This window comes from Poecilia latipinna, unplaced genomic scaffold (genome assembly GCF_001443285.1).
Source record: "Poecilia latipinna isolate Pla-1442-1.1 unplaced genomic scaffold, P_latipinna-1.0 Scaffold187, whole genome shotgun sequence".
Lineage (NCBI taxonomy): Eukaryota > Metazoa > Chordata > Actinopteri > Cyprinodontiformes > Poeciliidae > Poecilia > Poecilia latipinna.
Window position 1 is genome coordinate 124,112 of NW_015112803.1, and position 19,155 is coordinate 143,266.

The following is a 19,155-nucleotide window of genomic DNA, read 5'->3' on the forward strand; positions in this document are numbered from 1 at the left end:
CAACATTTCCCCGGGCGGGGATGCCCCAGGGGCCCCTTGGGGGGTTTTGGTTTGGGGGGGAAAAAAAAAAAAAAAAAAAAAAAAAAAAAAAAAAAAAAAAAAACAAGATGCACTCATTTGAATGTTGTTGAATAAAAAAATTAAAGAACAAATGAAATGGAAAGGAGGAGCTGACAGGAACTTAATAGGGAAAGCAAACAGAAACTGGAACACAAGCAAGTCAGTGTAATAAAACAAACAGGTCCAGTGAAAGTGGTTACTTCCATGTACTGACCAGCTGTTCTCCTGAGAGGACTTCCAGAAGGCGGATTAACATGCGCCCATCCCGCAGATCTGTGTACAAGTCACCAATGCGACAAGTCACTCGACCCAAGTGAGAGTTTACCCATTTGGTGAAGGTTTTCTTCTGCACAGCTTCACGCTCATCTGTAAAAAATAGCAGATAAACAAGAGTCAGCTCGCATTGCCTTAGCTTTGACATGTACTCTGCCTGAAACCGTCCCATCAGTGGAGTGTTTCACAAGCCTATATGCTCCAAATGCAGTCCTCTGAACAGTCGTATTTACATGAGGCTTTAGTAAATAAATATTCACAGAAAATCCTTTTTTTTTCTGTAGCTGACAGAGCAGAGAGAATACCAGCAGTTTAAGTCATGAGAATTTAAGGCCTTGCCTTGTGTACTCCCATTTTACAGACAAAATAGTTTCTTTTGTCTGCAATATTAATCCAGGGAGGGTTTTCTAATCTTAAAGGAATAATTCAGGCTTTTTGAAGTTCTGCTAAAAGATTACAGGTAGTCAGTATTTTACCTGCAGTAGACAACTTTCTTGGTGTCTTTATTTAGTATAAATCCAGATTTGTTGGTCCTTGAGACCAACCTGGCTTCAGTGTCAAAAATCTCATAGTAGTCATAGTCACAGTTTATAAAAACGTATATTTTCTAAAATTTAAAATTGCCTTAATTAATTATTATTATAGTGTTCTAAGAAAATGTAGTTTTCACACAGCTTTAATTTTATATCACGGAGCTACATGGGCCACAACGCAGTGCTCTTTTGTGTTTCACAAAAGATCGTCAGAGGTGGCACAGAGCCTCCCACCTCCATTTCCTGTGTAATTAATCATCAGCCTCTGTGTAAATAACCACGCAATGCAAATGTTACAGTGGTTTAAAGGTTCATAAAATAGTGTCAGCATAAACCACAGTGACCTTTTTGAGATTAGAGGATTTTTAAGGGAGTAAGACGAGTCTGCTTTGGTCTTGGCTCCAACTGGACTAGCTGTTAGCTTCCCTCTGGGACCAACTAATCTGGATTTATACTGAATTATGACACCAAGAGTTTTCTACTGCAGTTAAGATAATAGCTGCTTCTAAATCTTAACAGAATCATACTTGAACAACCCCTTACAGATCAATCAATCAAATTTTATTTATATAGCACTTAACAGCAGAGAGTACTCCTGCATCAAAGTGCTTTCCTTATAGATCAAGATGCATTGATGGCATCTGCTCAATTGTCAATTAAAATATCTAGAACGACTAAGCTTCAGAATAGTAAACACAGCACAAACATTTAGCTGCATGCATTTTTTGCTGTTATTGCAGGTAGTGCATAAAGAGAAACATTATACAGGTCTAACCCAGACGTGGACTACAGACATATGGACTACAGAAGTAAGAGGCTAATCCTGCTCCACCAACCACCCAGGTGACCCAATTTCTAAAACATAAGGTCTCCCTCGCTTTGGAAAACACTATTCCCGGAATATAATCAGATATAAAACCAATCTGAACCAAACAAACAAAAAAAAAAAACTAAATGGACAATTAATTTGAGAGCACTTTGAAGAGAATGCACTGAGGTACCTAAAGAAAGTTTATTGCGGTAATGAACATCAATTACTATCCGGTAGGGGGAAAAAAAAGAAGAAGAGGAAGAAGAAAAAAAAAAAAAACAGATTGTGAAATATAAGCCCTTTAGGGTGGAGTAACCCCATGGTTCATAGTATTTGTTCTGGTGCAACCTAAAGACATTTTTGTTGTTTTCTTTTGAAGCCATTCTCTGCCAAAATCAGCTGCTCTGTCTGACAGGACACAGACATGCTGCTGTCCCAAGACAGTGATAAAGTGCAGGTCATTTAAAGCCTCAACTTAAACTCCATACAACAAAGGCTTCCTGTTCAATCTGGAAAAGCTTGACAGAATCTGACGGAACAAATGAGAAACTTCCCAAACCCAGGTTCATAAAACCTTTAGAGTCTAAAGAGAAGAAACTGATATTACAATCAAGGGGATCTCCTTCCAAAATTCCAAGAAAATTGTATAAATTGGACTAAAACACGGAATCAGATTGTTTTTAAAAACATAGACAGAAGCAATGACTGGATTTGTTATAATCATGTGCCACAGCGCTTCCAACTTATTGCCACCTTACCTGGCTGCCATTTTCTTGGTTAATTTGGAGTCACATTTCTATTTTCATATTCTACTTCCCAGATAAATCTAGAGCTCATAGTTCAAGTTTACAGAATATAGACAACCATTTCTCAAAAACACAACAGGCCACTGGATGAATGACTGCTCTTGCACCCAACCACCAGGCTTAGCAAGTTTTCTGGGGGAAACCTTGAAATGAGTATGAGCTCGAGTACGTCAGCTTTTGGTCACTAACAAAATAACATGCTGCTGGTTAGGTTGAGCTTAATGTAATAATAAAAATAAAAAAATAAAAATATAATAAAATAAAAATCAGGTAATGAGCTATGACTAAGACCAAGTCAGTGTAAGACTTGGTCTGATAACTTGAATAATTTATTTGAAGGAATCTTAATACTTTTTTCACAATATCTTAAGCAAAAGGTATGGCATTTCTATAGTCTAATGTAAAAGCATGTATGAAAATACAGAAAACTACTGCTGTACTTCCATGCTGTTCATGGCAGCAGAAACTTTTAGTAGCAACGCTTTAATTTTGTGCAATGTTGTCTCTTTGCATACTGCAATTTTGTGTGTTGGTGTTTTGAGGCTGTCTTCTATTTAAGGTTTTAGGCGTCAGTATAGTTTTACAGAACAGCCTCAATAAAACTTTTTTTTCTTGTTCTAGTGACACAAATACCACAAAAAGCTATTACTCCAATGCTAGGGGCTTATTAATGAGTTTGGACCCGTTTAATGAACCTGCAGATTTATGTGGATTTGACAGGTGGACTAAAGCAGAGAAGTCAACATTCCTTCTGTGGCTTAGTCATGTTATGACAGCACCCAGGAGCGAAAAAAAACCCAGGAGCAAGAAAGATGCTGTCAGGAAATGGAGGGGTCTCCTCAGAATAACTGCTACCAAAAATTTGGCATTGTACTTTCCAGTCTGAATGAAAGCACAAGCAAAAATAAACAGTTTTGTTTTTTTTTTACATTCATGGACTGATGGGTTTTACATGCACAAGAAGATTGTGCTGAATATTACATTTGCAGATCAATGCCTAAATTGTGCATTACCTTCTGCTAGAAAACTCTAACACTCAGGTTTAGCTGCAGGACTTCTGGTGGTAAACTGTTATTTTTAGTCACGGAAGAATAGCAGTGACACATGATGGCGGGGACACACACAGACACACAACCAGGTCTCTGCTATGATGTCAACCGTCTCCAACGTCATGTAAAATACTTGTGGAGCCTGCCAACATAACTGCAAATTACAGTTGCAAAACTACAACGGATGACAAGACGGCTGATGGGTAAAATATAGTCTTTCAAACACACTCCCACTAAATGCAGGATAGCATTGCTTGCACTTTGACAAAACAGAAATTCCTATTAAAAACAAACAGTTTGAAGCAACCCCAGGTTTCTAATCTGAAGCTAAACCAGCATGATTTTCCCCAGATAAAAACACAATACATTTTATTTCCCAACAGTGAAACAGCTTCTCAAAGCCTTAGTGATTTTTTAAATTTTCCTACAGAAATGAGCACACCATCAGAATGTTTTTTTTTTTTTTTTTTTAAAAACCTCTTGATCCTTTGTGTGTGCAAGCTAAAGCGAAAAAACCCCAAGTGACTTGAATTTGCAGCGCCGTGTTTTTTCCTATTGTTTACTAATGACAGATGAGAAACTAGTAGTTAGAGGCATCATTAAAAGTTTCAAGCACATTTGGGCTTGTCCAGCCACTTTGAAACCGTTTGTAGATGGTGGTAAGCGCTAAGTATATGTCAGAGCAAGACTAAAATGAGGGCCTGTCCCAGCCAGTGCACTCTTTAACAATTCAAGTTACCGGAATTGAGCTCTTGTTTTCCTCTTCTTTTTTTTTTCTTTTCTTTTTTTTTTTAACACTCAAACAAACCTGAGCGCTGATGATAATGATTATCTGCAAGCAATCTTAGCATATATAATGCTGGACCTAATCCTGTTTGTGTGGCTCATACTTTACTGGGATCATGTTTAGTGACACATGCAGATGAATACAACACCAACACAGAATTAGTGAGGCAGGGCTTACAAATGTTTATATGAAAAATCACATGATACAGTTGCTTCATATTTCAAGTCCAAGGAGCATGCTTTTCTTATAACCTCTTCACTACTTAACCTTGACCTATGAATCTTACAAGTATTAGCATGGTACTTAACTGAAGAAATAAACTACTGTTTTGCTTTTTTAGTTGTGGTACACATTGAAAACATTTTTCACATCCTTTCAACAACAAATAAATACCAGGTATTATGTTTTTTTAAGTTGATCGGTAAACTACCATGTCTAGCAAGTAACAAAAGCCAAAGACACAATTTAAAACTTATTTTTAGGCAAAAAAAAGTTTTAAGGTGTGCTGTCGTGGCACAACCCACATATGGAGGCCTTAGTCCTCAACGCAGCTGTCCCAGGTTCGATTCCCGGGCTTGGCGACCTTTGCTACATGTCTTCCCCCTTTTCTCATTACCCACTTTCCTGTCAATTAACTATCAAATAAAGGCCACTAGAGCCCCGCCCCCAAAAAAAAGTTTTAAATAAATAAACAAGTAGCGACCTTCCCAAGTTGTACAGCGTCTGGAGTCTTTTCCGGCAGTCGTTCATTGCCAGACACTTCACAGCCCCAACCAGGATTAATAAGGTGGAAAAAATGAGTGACTGATTCCAAGATCTGCATTTAGAGGCTGAGCTACAAGCCAAAAGTCTCAACATTTGTTTTTTCTAATACTGTGCAGGATTTCTGGCAATGGGACACTTGTCATAGAGCAACTTTGCTAAAGAGAGCGCACTAAATCACAATGTTAATGAGCCTGTCACAGACCAGAGACGAGAGCAACATGTTTCAAAAAATGAGATTAGTGATGAGGTCATCGGTAGATATGCTAACTAGTCTGAGTATCCATGGCAAACTACGCTATAGGGAAGAAGTTGTAAAGAACCAGTGAGAGAGAGGTTGTGAGAAGCTCATATACATTCCTGTAATGCCTCTAAAAGTTTATTCCACTGGTTACAAGTATTACTTAAACAAATACATACATAATTTTATGATCTGTTGAACAATGCCAGTCTCATTTCTTGTCAAACATTTTGGTTGAAGAGATTTTAAAATTAAGTATTAATAATTGGGCTTTTCAATAGGAAACCAGTTGATGAGCACTTTAATCAGAAGAAACTCAGGCAGATTTTGATAGGAATGTTAGATAATTAAAACTTGACTACCTCCTAAAGGCACATGTCACCAGCAGAAATTTTTGATCCGTGATGCTGTATACATAACAGGCAGTGTTCCAGAACAAGATTCCAGTCTTGGTAGAAGACAGAAAGTCCGATCACTGATTAAATCCTGTTTGTCACATCACAGAGATGGTGTCCTAAACACACAGGGGTCACAATTCAGCACTAGAAAAGAAAAGAAGACGCCCTTGTTTATTAACAGTAGCTCATTTATAACTATGGAATAGATGGAGCTAAGCATCATAAAACAGCTGGACCTAAATCCTAATTTTACCTTTTTCCCTATAAATAAGAAAAACACTGACCTGTTTGAAATGGCAAAAGTTCAAGTTAAACAGATTTTTTTACTTGTTTTTAATTAAAAAACCTGTTTGACTTGTAGGTCACCGAATCCTTCAGTGAACTTTGAGTGCCTCCACTGTTGGATCTTTCTTCTCTTGCACAACATAAAATAAGTGGCATTACAACTAGAGAGGATTGCACACAAGTTTTGCCATCCCAGATATTTCAATAACCGTTCCCTTTATTGCCAGATACGCTTTGTAATCATCTCACTCCTTGCAAAAATATGCAAAACTGCAAGAGAATCTTGCAGAGGCTTAAAGCAGGTCTACCTTCAGTGCACAGGCTGGTAGTCATTAGGAGCTGCCAACAATTTCACCTTGCTTCATGTGCGGCCTTGGCCATGCGCAGTAATTCCCACTTTTCTTTGTAGTGCTGCTATGACCTTGATTTTGTAAACTCCTAACATCCTGTCAGTTACTTAACCCGACCTTTCATTATGTGTGCCTTTGCTCGCAATCTCTGCAAAAGAAGGTGCAAACTGCTTCCATCAATTTGTCTGACTTTATGACCTTCTTTATGACATTCTTCACACAGAGAAAATTACTGAGCCAATCACTTAAGTGCTCATCAGTGGGAGTCTGACTTTTCTCTTGTTTTCATCTTTGGGTTTAGTAAAATAGATTTCCTAGACAGCAAAAACGGCAATAAGTTTTACGTCAGGTGTGTAAAGGCTACACAATATGTGCTGGAATAAAATATTAAAAACATGCAAACACATTTGTAAGCAGCAGACTTAAAACCAGTGATTGACATGCAAAAGTTGGATTCATTGAGGCTTAGTTATAGAATGTCAATACATTTGTTGGTCTACATCGACACAGGGTTTGGATCATTACCACGTTAGTGACCCATATAAAAAGTCCAGTCTGCCTCATTTCAACAGCTGTGTCAGAATGCTCTACTTATATTTGATGACAAAAATCCATCATGGTTGACACAGGGCTTCCGTCTGTTATGGGTATAAAATGTGTACAGAGGTTTTAAAAAGCCAGGACTGAAAACTCCAAAAATATTTTCAGCATGAATTTCCAATAACTAAAGAGTCCTTTCATTAAGATGCCATACATAACATGGAACACACAGTAATGCAACACCATATTTCTGCACACTGCAGGGCAGCTGGCAGGAAGAGGGTCCATGCACCCTACCCTTACTAACAAGACAGACAACTTGTGGTATTTTTAAATATTTTCAGTCAAAAAAAGTGTGAAAACTAAAGTAGTGTAACCCACTATGGTTAGTTTTATAGAATTGTTACACTGAAGTTTGCAAAAATTTGAGTGGCATCACTTTCCATGTAATAAGCACAGGTTTTGTTCGCTCAGGTGTGATTAAAATTTATTTATGTGCGGCTGTTCAAGCTGCAATTGGCCTGGACATGGTGAGGGAAATGAACAACAGAAAAAAAAAAAAAAAAAACTATTTTAGCTTTGGGTCAGAGTCATCCAGCTTGGAAGGCAAGATTTCCCCACCAACAATATGCCAACTAACATGGCAATCTGCAGTGCGCACTTCTGCGAGGAGGCTTACACCAAAAGCAAGCCGAATGAATACTAGATGGGATCCAGAAGAAACAATAAAATCAGGCTGAAACCCACTGCAGTTCCACCATAACGCAGCAGAGGCAGAGAGGGGAAGAACGAAGCCATGCAACAACTAAACCAGAGACCCAGCTTTCACCTGGAAGAAGGTTGGTGGAGAGAATCATTACATTTTCCAGAGGTATGAATATTTTTGAGCCTAATTGCATGTATGCTAAATTATTTATCCATCTTATCTTGGTAGTTACATTCCCATAAAAAGATCTAAATATCTATAAATGTAAAGATACATTTGCAAAATTCTCTTAGTAGTTAGCACTGCAATTAGCATTCCAGGTCTGTGAGCATGTCTTCCATTCCAATATCTGCTGTTCTTCAATGTTTTTAGCTGCACAGTCCAGAATGTCCTCCTACGTCTATATCAGCTAGGGGCGCTATTTTTAGGCAGAGCAGTAAGCAGGAGGTACTAATGCCTTTTATTTTGAAAAAATAAATTTCAGAACTGTTACTGTAAAGAGCTTTAACATATGTTTAAAGTGAAAGATACACTTTAAGGTTCAGCAATATTAGCCTTACAAAATAGTTGATGAAAACAGAAACGGCATGCATCCAGAAGCACAGAATACAAAAATAGTAATTAATCTTAAAACCTCTTCATCTTCGAAAATAAACTTATCATCTATGGCTTGTATGCTGTGTGAGTAAACAAAGAGCAATAAAACAAGTGGGTGGTTTGAGTAAAAGCAATACAAAAATGTGGACAGATCGTCATGGAGAAAGCATGACAAGGCTGAAGCAGAGGATAAACGACATTAACGGTGCTGTACTTGTAACTTTCAAAATGTTTACATATTTACAAGTTCTCTTCAGCTGAAACACCTTAATTAGAAAAAAATAAACCAACTGTAAATAGTCAAAAGCTATTTGTATCAATTAATTTTAAAATACAAGACAATTGTTTTACTTCTAAATTTCTGGAGTTCTGTGATAATATTAAACTGTTGGGAAATATGAGCAAAACTAAAGTGAACAAAATGGCAGACACAGCTGTACATGTTTTGGCTTTTTTTTTTCACCTCACTCTATAAAAGTAGAAGTGCCCTTCCCTCACTTATGACTTTAAAAGTAGGTCTGTGGTAAAACCGCTGCCTAAAACCTGCCACGTGTAGCACGACTTTTTCTTACACTGTTAAAAGAGCTTTAATGATGTGGCCGTAAAAACGTGTCTAACCTTTACAAGTTTGCTATAACGACGACAAGAGCTGTCAGAGAGAGTAAAATACATTCCTGTTTCAGAACAGTGTATTTTTCTCTTCACCATCGCAGTCAACATGCCCTTCAATTACATTTCCTCTGCCATCTGCAGCTGCAGGTGATAACAGGGGAGATGTGGGAGGAGGGGCTCACACCAAGGCCAATCCCATGAGAAATGAGACCGAAACAATCAGCACTCAACAACAACATCTGCAACCCAAGAGTGTGAAATGTCAGTAGAAAAACATATCCCCCATTGGCTCCTAATATGTGCCTTTATGTTACCCTCCAAACTGTAGAACTGTCAATAATAGAAAAACTGCACAAACAAAAAGCCATTGTGTGTGTGTGCGTGTATATCCTAAACTCTCACCAGGGTAATGTGACTCAAGAGCAACAGCTCAAAGCCCTTGGAGTCAGTTTCGGTGTTATGACATTACATCTTTCATGAGGAGCTTCAAAATGTGAAACTTGAAATCCAACGCTGATCTCATTACAGCTCAACATGTAGGAGGATACTGCCTCTTGATGCTCCAGTCATTTCTTTTGTATTATTCAACTTAAAGCAAAGTTGTGTGACGGAGTAATGATTGAAAATGATAAACACCCACAAGCAGGGTAAAAAAAAAAAACCTTTTCTGTCAAATAGCATGGTCTATTTCACTAACACCATGCTGCTAGTGCCTGCTGTGTAACTATTCAGCTAAAGTCCACATCAACTGATTTGTAGAAAGAGCAGTGACCCTTTGGACTAGAACCCTGTTGTCTAACAAAACTCCCAATGTGTATTTATGTATGAAGCAACGCATAAAACAAACTTCACAGAACATTTAGTTTGGCACCAACATCTAAGACTGACATTTACTGAGGTAAACTGAACTTCTAAAAATTGTATGTTGTACATTACAGAGAAAATGGTGAATTAGAAGGATAGTGTAAATAAATAAAGGAAATTAAAACAGTTCTCATTCATTTGTGAAATAGGACTACTGACAGAAGGCATGTGACGTAAACATTGATCCGGTATTTTAATTCAAACGAGGAATGTAAGTAACCATTTGAAAAACGCGTGTTTTGTACCATATGATAACCATGAGTTGTCATGGTTATCAAGATTGTACAAGTTTTTTTAATATAATGTGTCAAAAATTAGCAAAGCGCACTATTGCTACATCTTGTGATTTCACTGGCTGAAATCACTGTAGTAAGAGTGAAGCTGACTCAGACTAAGAGCTGGTGGCCAAAGAAATCTGAGAAGCTCCCAACATGTTTGACAAATCATGTTGGGAAAAGGGCTGCTAAATCATCATTTAGCAGCCCTTTTTTATTGGTCAATTTCAATGAGAGTCTGCCAAGACAGATCTTTAAGGTTATAGTTTTATTGGTAAAATCAATTTGAAAATAGTAACATTAGCCTTCAAAAACTCTGTTACTTCAATCATCAAAACCTGTTATCACCAATTCAAACCATCAGTCTTTGACATTCTCATGTACCAACTCAGTTTAACCTTTACTTGTTGCTGCTAAGCTGGATTCTTTTTTTATGCATTTATAACAGCGCTACCATCCTGCAGCCCTACCATCCTAGGGCTGCAGGATGTTAGGACAATGTGACATTGGGATATTATTTTAGAAAAGTGCAATAACGCATATAGTGACCACTATAAGCTTTCCAAATCCAAATAGTTACAAACTAAGTCCACCAAAGCAGCAATTGATTAAAACACAGAGCTTTAGCACATAGTACATGAAATATAATAGCCTGCCAATAGTTCCTTTGTGGTTGCAATATTGCAGCCAGTGATATTGCAATAAGGACTGCATATCCTACATATTGTGCAGCTCTAATATAGTTAGGAAACATAATACAGGTCAAATCAAGGTCATCTCTAAAAGTGAAAGAGCTAAGGATATCCAACTGGATGCAAGATAAATTTCTCTTGCATGAAAAAAGATTTTACACATTTAATTAAGCAAAACCTTTGGAGTTTCAACCATTTGAAATTATGGTGTAGTAGCAGACTGAGTTTGTATCTTTATGACTCCCACAGACATCATGTTTTAACAAAAGAAGGGTGTGACCCAAAGAATGAAGCGCGAGGGTAGTCAAACTGGAAAGACAAGTGGGTGTTACAAAAATGTGTTTATGCGTCTGGCTATGTATTTGTATTTTATAGTATGGTAACTTAATCCAGACCATACTGCCCAGAGATGACCTACAAACTACAAAAGCAAATAATTAAATTTTCCCTTCCTGATTCAAATGAGTCATCATAATACAACTTTCTTTGTCTGCAAAACAACAACAAAGAAAATGCACAAAAAGAAAGCCCATTCTATTAGCCCTAACTTGGTGACTGATCTCTAACCCCAAAAGCTACACACGCAGTTTCAGGTTATTGCCAGTCAGGCTGAAAATGAGATTAAGGCATGTGTCCCTATTTGAATGCAATGCTGCATGATTGACTCTGAAAATGTTGTAAAACTGGTATGAATCTCATCTTTACTCCAAGCATTTATTGAGTTTGTGTGAAAGTGTTTTAATGGTGCAGAAATTCACACATCCCACCCTACATACAACATGCATCCTTTCACCAAACCGACACGTTGATAAAGATACGGCATCTTGCAGGATTTGAAATGCTGTGTTCACTACAAAAATTTTAAAAATGTAGAACAAGCAGTGGTGCTCCTCAAGCAAACTCGAGCACACCTCTCCGATTCAGATGGCATCCGGAGAGCAACCACAGGCAAGATTAAAAAAAAAACAAAGCAAATGATCTTTAGTCACACTCCTGTCTTACATGAGAGTTTCATATACCATAATCTCCAGAAGCTAAAATCACAAAAAAAACAACCTCTATTCTATGTTTTAGTCTAAAGTTTTGTTTGTTTTTTCTTTTCTAGTGAACACATTTCCTGCCTCACAACCAATGTCCTTGATAATTTTTGTGTGTGGAAGCTCACAGCTTTCTCAGGCTTTGGCTAAAGACAGAGCGGTGTATTGTAATGAGATAAGAGAGGACAGGTGGCCAAGTGATCAGGTGCCAGACTGCCTGCCTGCTTTAGATCTGAGCTGAAGCCTACTCTATGTACTGCGAATATCTTAATTTTTCCTAATGTAGAATACTTCTAATTCCCACAGGAGGCCATTTACTCCAGAAAAATTCAGAACTATCTTGGAACTCATACCTAATAACGAGGCCCAGCTAAAGTAGAAGGCCAAAAAAAACCCAAACTAAATAATTCCCACCCTAAACATAAGGGGAACGTCCAACACCGTGCTTCTGACTCTGAAATATCAGACGAGTGGACACAATTTGGTGTGAGAGTCTAAACTGTGACGTCAACAGAACTGTTTGCTCAAGCTCACCAGTTTTGTTTACTAATCCAGTGGATCTATAAAAAGGTCATCAGTTACAATGAAATCATTACTTTCAACCAAAAACAAGAGTGTTGTGATTCTTACCTTGCAACTGCTTAAATCTTCCCTCCAAGATGTTGGAGTATTGTACTTGGTTAACAAATGCTGCTGGGGACAAACAGGGGTCTCTGTCCCTGTGATCCCACTCCATTGTAGTTTCCTAAGATCCTTATGCTAAATATTCCTGATGGAGACGAAATGAATCAGTTTTCCAACATAGCACGGCAGAGATAAAGGAAAAAAAAAAAAAAAAATCCAGTGCGTCCTTTCACAGATTTCCAAAAGTGTTCTCTTTTTTCCCCCCCAAAGTTTTTAGTTTATCCTCCTAAAGATTTCTTGGTGTTCTTCAGCAAGGCACAACAAATGCTTTAAACATTGTTCTTCTTTTCATATGCCATACAATCCATGAAAAACTCAGCGGTGAGTGGCATGGGCAAAAAAAAAAAAAAAAAAAAAAAAATTTTTTTCCCCAAGTTAGAGAATAATTTGAAACAAAACAGAGAAAGAAAAGTGCTCTCTTGTTCAATTAACCACATTTGTGGCCTCTGAATAAAGTAAAAGCCTGGAGTTGCACTCCGCTGTGGTTGTAGCAAAGAAACCGTAGGTATTCCTTCCCTCCAAATTCTGAGCGTGCATTTGCTGAAGAACAGCAGAGCACAGCACAGCAGAGCCGCGGTCGGATGGCTGTGTAAACAAAGCCTTCTGTGCAGTCTGAAAATTGTGCGATTTGCATAAGGTGTGTTTGAGGGAGGAGCATGAAAGAAGAACATGGTGGATGGGCAAAGGGGAGGGAGGAGGTGTAGAGGTGGACTAAACCATTAGAGTCTTTTGAACAGTCTGCCTTGAGGTGGTTTATTTAACTCCATTTTAGCTCCTACCACCATCAGGGTGTGGCTTACCGAAAGGGTGATTCACAGAAACTCTACTTGGATTACACAATGTTATCTTCGTGTGGTCATCTTTCATTTCAGCTACTTTCTAGATTGCTTTCAATCTCCCCTTTTGTTTTTTTAAACATGAGCACTACCTTACGAGGAGGCGTTAAAACAGGAAGGAAGTTATTGAGAAAGTCTCAGAAACACAATGAGTACTTTCCTGCCTGATGAGGTTTGAAACTGTCAACAATCTGTTTGCAATGTAGAGGGTGGAAGTGACAGTGTGCGACCAAAACACATTTTTAGCTTCCATTCTTTTTAGCAAAAACAAGAAAAATATTTTTAAAATGCTTACTAAGAGTTATTTAAAAGTGTAATGTAATAATGTTTATATCAATTTTAAGAACCATAGCACAAAGTAAGTGGCTTACTGTGTGATAGGACAGTAAATATAAAGAACTGTTATCAGGCCAAAAAGTCAAGTTTTCAGATCTCTGTTCGGATGAGCTGGTAGCAGCTGGATGGGTCTCATTAAAGGACAAAATGCTTCAAAGATTTTTTTGAGACTGGCTGTTTATGGAGGGGGACTATAGTAATGAGAAATGAGGAGCGCAGCCTCCCTTCTGAGGAACAGAGGCCATGCAATGGACACATGCAGGGAGGAAAGTAGTAAGTCATACTAATGCCTGTTTTTTGTATCCTAAAGGGCACAATCCTATTTACATAAAATGTAGATGAGACAGCATGTCTGTCTATGCCTGTGAATCAGTAGAGGTTTGTAGCACATTCATAAATAAAAGAGAGAAATATGTTAAATAAGATTAACAATAACTAAATAAATCTGGAGTAACTTTTTTTTAAAAAGGGGAAATTGTCCAAAAGTGAAACATTCAACAGTAAGAGTCTTATGTCCAGTGCAGTGAATGAACTCCAGGGAGAAAAGACAAACAGATAAAGACAAATGGGGGAGTAAGCACTATTAGAGGGGAAAAAATGCTAAGATTTATTTCTCAGCTTCTTCATGTTATCAATACTTTAGTAAAAGCCTAACAAGAGTCCATTATTATTGGGCAAATGAGAGGCTGATTAAATGCATAAAATTTATTTACCGACAAAATGCTGTTTGTGGAAATTATATGCAAAAACAAAAAAAAAAAAACAAAAGGTTAGTATGTATTCACACCGCTTTCATTTACGTTACGACCATGTTTCCAAGAATGAGCTTCAACCAAAAGAAACTGAAATTCTTCAAAGATCGAAGCTCTTTGAAAGCCTCGCTGTTCCTAGGTGTGGGAGCTTCAGCATGTAAACACTGCATTGATAACTGTTCAAGTGTGAAGAAGGGTGTTGCTTAAACTTATGCAAAGTTTCTAGAGCTACACACACTGGAGAGCAGGTAAGCTGGTATCGATGCAAATTAGGGAAAAGGAAGCTCTTAACTGTGACCTAAAGAGCACAGGTGATCGCTTCACCACATTGATTTCCACCCTGCAGATGTAAGAGATGGGTTAGCTGAGAAATATGGCAAATATTTTATCGTAGAATCTCGATAGAAAAAGAAACTACGTAGAAAAGTCCAGCACTTCTAAAAATGCAGAAGGCAGAGTAGATGATGTTTGGAAAAAAAAAAAGCTGTTAAAAGTGGGCTGGAGCTGGGCCTCCAGGGAATAGCTGCAAGAGCATGTGAAAGAATGTGCACATCAAGCCCACACTTGTTAAACTGAGAGGGCATCAGAGGCATTAAGACTGGTGCATTCACACACACACTGGATTTCTGGAAAGACCAATGCAACCAGTATTGCAGAGTGTGTTGCTGCAAAATGCAAAGAATGGACATTTAAGATACTTAAATGAGTGAAGAACATGAGACTAAAAACAAACTATGATGTACAAGCAAATAACTGAAGAAGTTTGTTAAATTTCATTTCTAAGTAAAATTAGATTTTATAGAAATTGTTGAACTGAAGGGTTGCTCAAAGATTATAAGTAACTGTGGTTTTCCGTCCTCATGTAGGAGTTACTAGACATCAATGTGTGCCACGGTGGCTATCTGTTACCCCCCTCTGCTGGGCTCTTCAGAAAACTGCAACTTGTTTTGACTTTTGAAAATACAGTTTTTGACATACAGATCTTTTATGTTCTTCAGCTCAAACGCATAAACTCGATGAATGAAAAACTAAAAGTGCTTCTTAACATCTTACTAAAGATTAAGTTATAGGACACAGAGATCCGTTAGCATACCAAAGGATGACAAGATTATCAAAGGCAAAAAGAAAATAAAGCTGTCACCAAGATTTTCTGCTATGCATCCAATACAACAGCTGTGTTATACTAGAACTAGTGATCAGTCCTGTAGCATTGACGCAAAAGTTGGTCTGCTCTGATCAACTACTCAGCTCTTCAGCTGTGTCCTCTTTTTGGATGTATTTTGGTCTTGGCCTATAAAGAAAGGCTCGTGCCTTTTGGGATACAAAAGAATCGCATCTACTCCCTAGTCTACAAAGCCTAATTAGATTTGTGAACATTACTATTAGGTTATGATTTTGACTCGACTGAAACTCACTCCAAAAGCCCTTTTCATCAGAATTGATATTTTAAAGAAATTACTTGCCTGAATATAAAAAAATCAAAGCAAGTATTTTTTTTTACATGTGAATCTGTAAGTGTAAGGACTAAAAAGTAAATTCACACTGTGCAATATCTCTAGCCCTGATGACATACGTTATTTTGGATAATCTCATCACAAAAATGGAGAATGAACACTGAAAGATATAAAAGTATTCACTCAACGCTGAGTGTGTTGTCATCTGATAATGATAAGCAGTGTATTCGTAAAATTTAATTAGTTACTTCAAAGCTTCCAAACTGAGCCACAAACAATCTTGACTTGCTAGCATATGAATGTATAAATTCAAAGTTTTCAAAAAATTAATCACTAATTCAGTCAAAAGACATTAACTTCAACTTGAAAAGAATATAAGGGGTGGATCAGCACACTTTATTATTCATAGCTATGGTTGGTCAAGGATCATTTAATATTTCTATGTAAAAATGAAAATGTGTGTTCTGCAGATATTATGCTAATGCAAAATACACAAATACTTGATCATCAATAACCTAGAAAACCTTTTTTAAATTTCAAAATTATGACATTCAGAAGCAACTGTCACTCTTGCCATGTACTGGAACATTTCATAACATTGATTAAACCAAAAGCAATTAGATCCACAAATTAACCAGCGAGAGACTGAAATAATCAAACATTCTCATAGTCAGCATTGACCAATGATCGGCTGGTCAAATACTGAAAAAAAAACTGGAAATTTTCCACTCTAATTCAATAAATGCATTAAACCAAGAACTCCCACCACGTCTGGTTTGTAAACTCAGCCAACTGCACAAACTTCAACATGAATACAAACAAGATGACAGGCACACAATTCTATGCATAAACAGGGATAATCATGTAATTCCTGCATTTTCTATTGTATTCACAACATCTACCTCAATAAAACATTTCTCCCCTCCTTTGTGTTACAATCCTAGGAAGAAATGCAAATAAAAATCTGAATCTGCTGAAAATAGGAATCACCAGATAACAAATAAGAAAAAAAATAATGAGCGTCAGCCAAAAAAAGCCAGATCAGCGGAGGTTGACTCCATTTCTAGAACAATGAAGACCAAATGAAGCTCCAAATAGAAAAAGAAAAACAAACACCATCTCCCAAATCATTATCCAGAAATGAGTCCCAAACACCTTTCAGGAAGAGCTAAAAAAGAGCAAAACAGAGTCTAAGGTGTTTCCCCACCCCACTGACAGGATCTGATTAAATCACAGGTTTGAGCTGCTTTAATAACCAAGGGGAACTACTTGAACGCAGCAACATACCTGCGAGCGCTTTAATGCGAGAGCGTTCGAAGAGACGTGCCGAACTGTTTTCATTGTCCCAGTCTGTCTCTGCCGCCAGGTCCCAGCGATTATTGATGTCGTTGTATTGCTGCTGGATCTCCAAGCTGTCAAAATCTGTTGGTGAGATTGTGCTCATGGTGTCGAAGCTTGGGGAAAACACATTCAATCTAGAAAGAGGAAACAGAAAACAAAACGCGTCCAAAGTGAGTGATGGCACAAAAAGAGGACAACACAACACTAGATGATTTACACGGCTAAACCTAAAAGGTTTTTCAGAACTAATCCACAAAAAAAATAATCCTAGGCACTTTATCCGTCAAAAATATAATGCTAGGCACTTTGCATTTAAGTGAGCAGAGGTAAGGGAGGGTACCTCTTGCTTTCCGCACAACTTTCAACTGAACTTTACTTAATGTAATTTTATGGCGCGTATATGCAAATAGTAGCCTGGCCGGTGCAACTGCCAGGGAGGATAGCAGATAAAAACCTTAAGATAAGTTAAGTCACTAGGTCAGTCAGGCAGTCACCCAGTTCCTCTCTGTACACCTGGACAACAGCAGTTGATGCTGTTACAGGTCTCTGATAGATGAGCCTGTCACAGTAAACAATAAATCAATTAATCGCATGATAATTTAAAAGAAACTCGGTCATTTTCATTTGCTTGATTTATCGTTTTTCTCTTTTCACCATAAACTGGATGATAAAAGTATTCAGTCGGGTGTTTTGGTCTCAACTAGCCCTCTTTTGAAAGATAATTTTGTATAAAGAGATCTAATAATTCATTTTATTTGTTTCTGCTGTTTTCTTTAATTATTTTGGATATTTAAAATGTTTGCCAGTCCCAGTCTTTAAATGTTCGTTAGAATTTAAAGGTTATTGATCCTTGAGAATGTGTTCTTGCATTATTACTACTAAATTACTTGAACATGGTCTCAAAACAACAAGATTATCATTTATCGCAATAAGTTCTGGAACAATTTATCTTCTAATATGTTACTGTGACAGGCCTACTGGTAGAACAATATGCATTACTACCTTAGTTAAATTCACTCTCGGAGAAACTACCAAAGTTGAAATAAAGGAAACGAGAACTAATGCATACATACATATACATAATAAATGCATCAGGACTTTAACATGTACACACATACTAAAGTAACAAAAATACCTCTAAGTGTAAGCAGGAATGTAAGACCATCAGAAACTCAAAGGTTAAGTGAAGCTCCTGGCATAAATCACTCAATCCTATGGAGTTCTTGGTATAAATTTGTTAAACCAAAGGTGCATGACATGAATCAATGATGACTCTACACTTTTAAGATGATATGCATGTACTAGAGGTTTAATAGTTTGCAAAAACTTCTCAACAGCTTGTTTATTTACTTTAGCTTAGGTCAGTTCAATAACAGATGCTCAAGAAGAGCCTGCTTACTGTCAGGCCTAAAGGTTATGCCTTGGCCTGTCGTAATAAGCAATAAATCAATTAATCGCTTGACAAATTAGAACAAACCATTTTTATTTGCATGATTTATCGTTTCTCCCTTTTCTTTCTAACAAAAACTTGGTGTTTCGGTCTCAACTAGCCTTTTTGGAAGACATTTTGTTGTTCATTTATTTGGACATTTGAAATGTCTCCCAGTTCTAATTTAAATGGTCATTAGAATTTAAGGGTCATTGACCTTTAAAAATGTGTCCCTGCATTATTTTTATTTAATTATCATTATATTTCTTCAAAATTTATCGCAATAACTTCTGGGACAATTTATCATCCAGTAAAATTTGTTGTAGTGACAGGCCTAGTAATTCCTATTCCTTTTTAAAAGCCAACACTGAATGTGCTTCTAGAGTGCATAAAACTGCAAATGTGCAACTATTGATGCTAGTGGCAACACAGCTAATATGTAGGTTGGTTTAAGAAAACAATGGGGTTAATTATGGATTATTAAAAGGAAGGACAGAATGTCCACTGCCTGCAGACAGTAAACAGCACCAATGTCATAACTTGGGTATTGTGATGCGTCATTGCTAAATATATCCAACCTTATTCTATTGTGGAAGACTCAGAATGTAAAAAGTAGTCCAGCTGCTAAGATTCCAGCAACTTGGA

At 37.4% G+C, this 19,155-nt stretch overlaps 1 protein-coding gene across 6 annotated transcripts in view; it reads right to left on the reverse strand.

The window, feature by feature from the left end:
* The window catches only part of sptbn2 (spectrin, beta, non-erythrocytic 2), a 65,546-nt gene that overhangs the window by 35,718 nt on the left and 10,673 nt on the right, over window positions 1-19,155 (reverse strand). For 4 of the 6 annotated variants that reach the window (XM_015030592.1, XM_015030590.1, XM_015030589.1 and 1 more), the window contains exons 2-3: window positions 17,028-17,215; window positions 275-426 (exon numbers count right to left, since the gene is read on the reverse strand). In XM_015030592.1, the coding sequence (XP_014886078.1) occupies window positions 275-426; window positions 17,028-17,184 (309 nt within the window). In that variant the 5' untranslated portion in view covers window positions 17,185-17,215. Of the gene's footprint in view, window positions 1-274; window positions 427-12,308; window positions 12,944-17,027; window positions 17,216-19,155 lie in introns of those variants that run through there. The other 2 variants (XM_015030593.1, XM_015030591.1) reach the window with 1 other exon arrangement.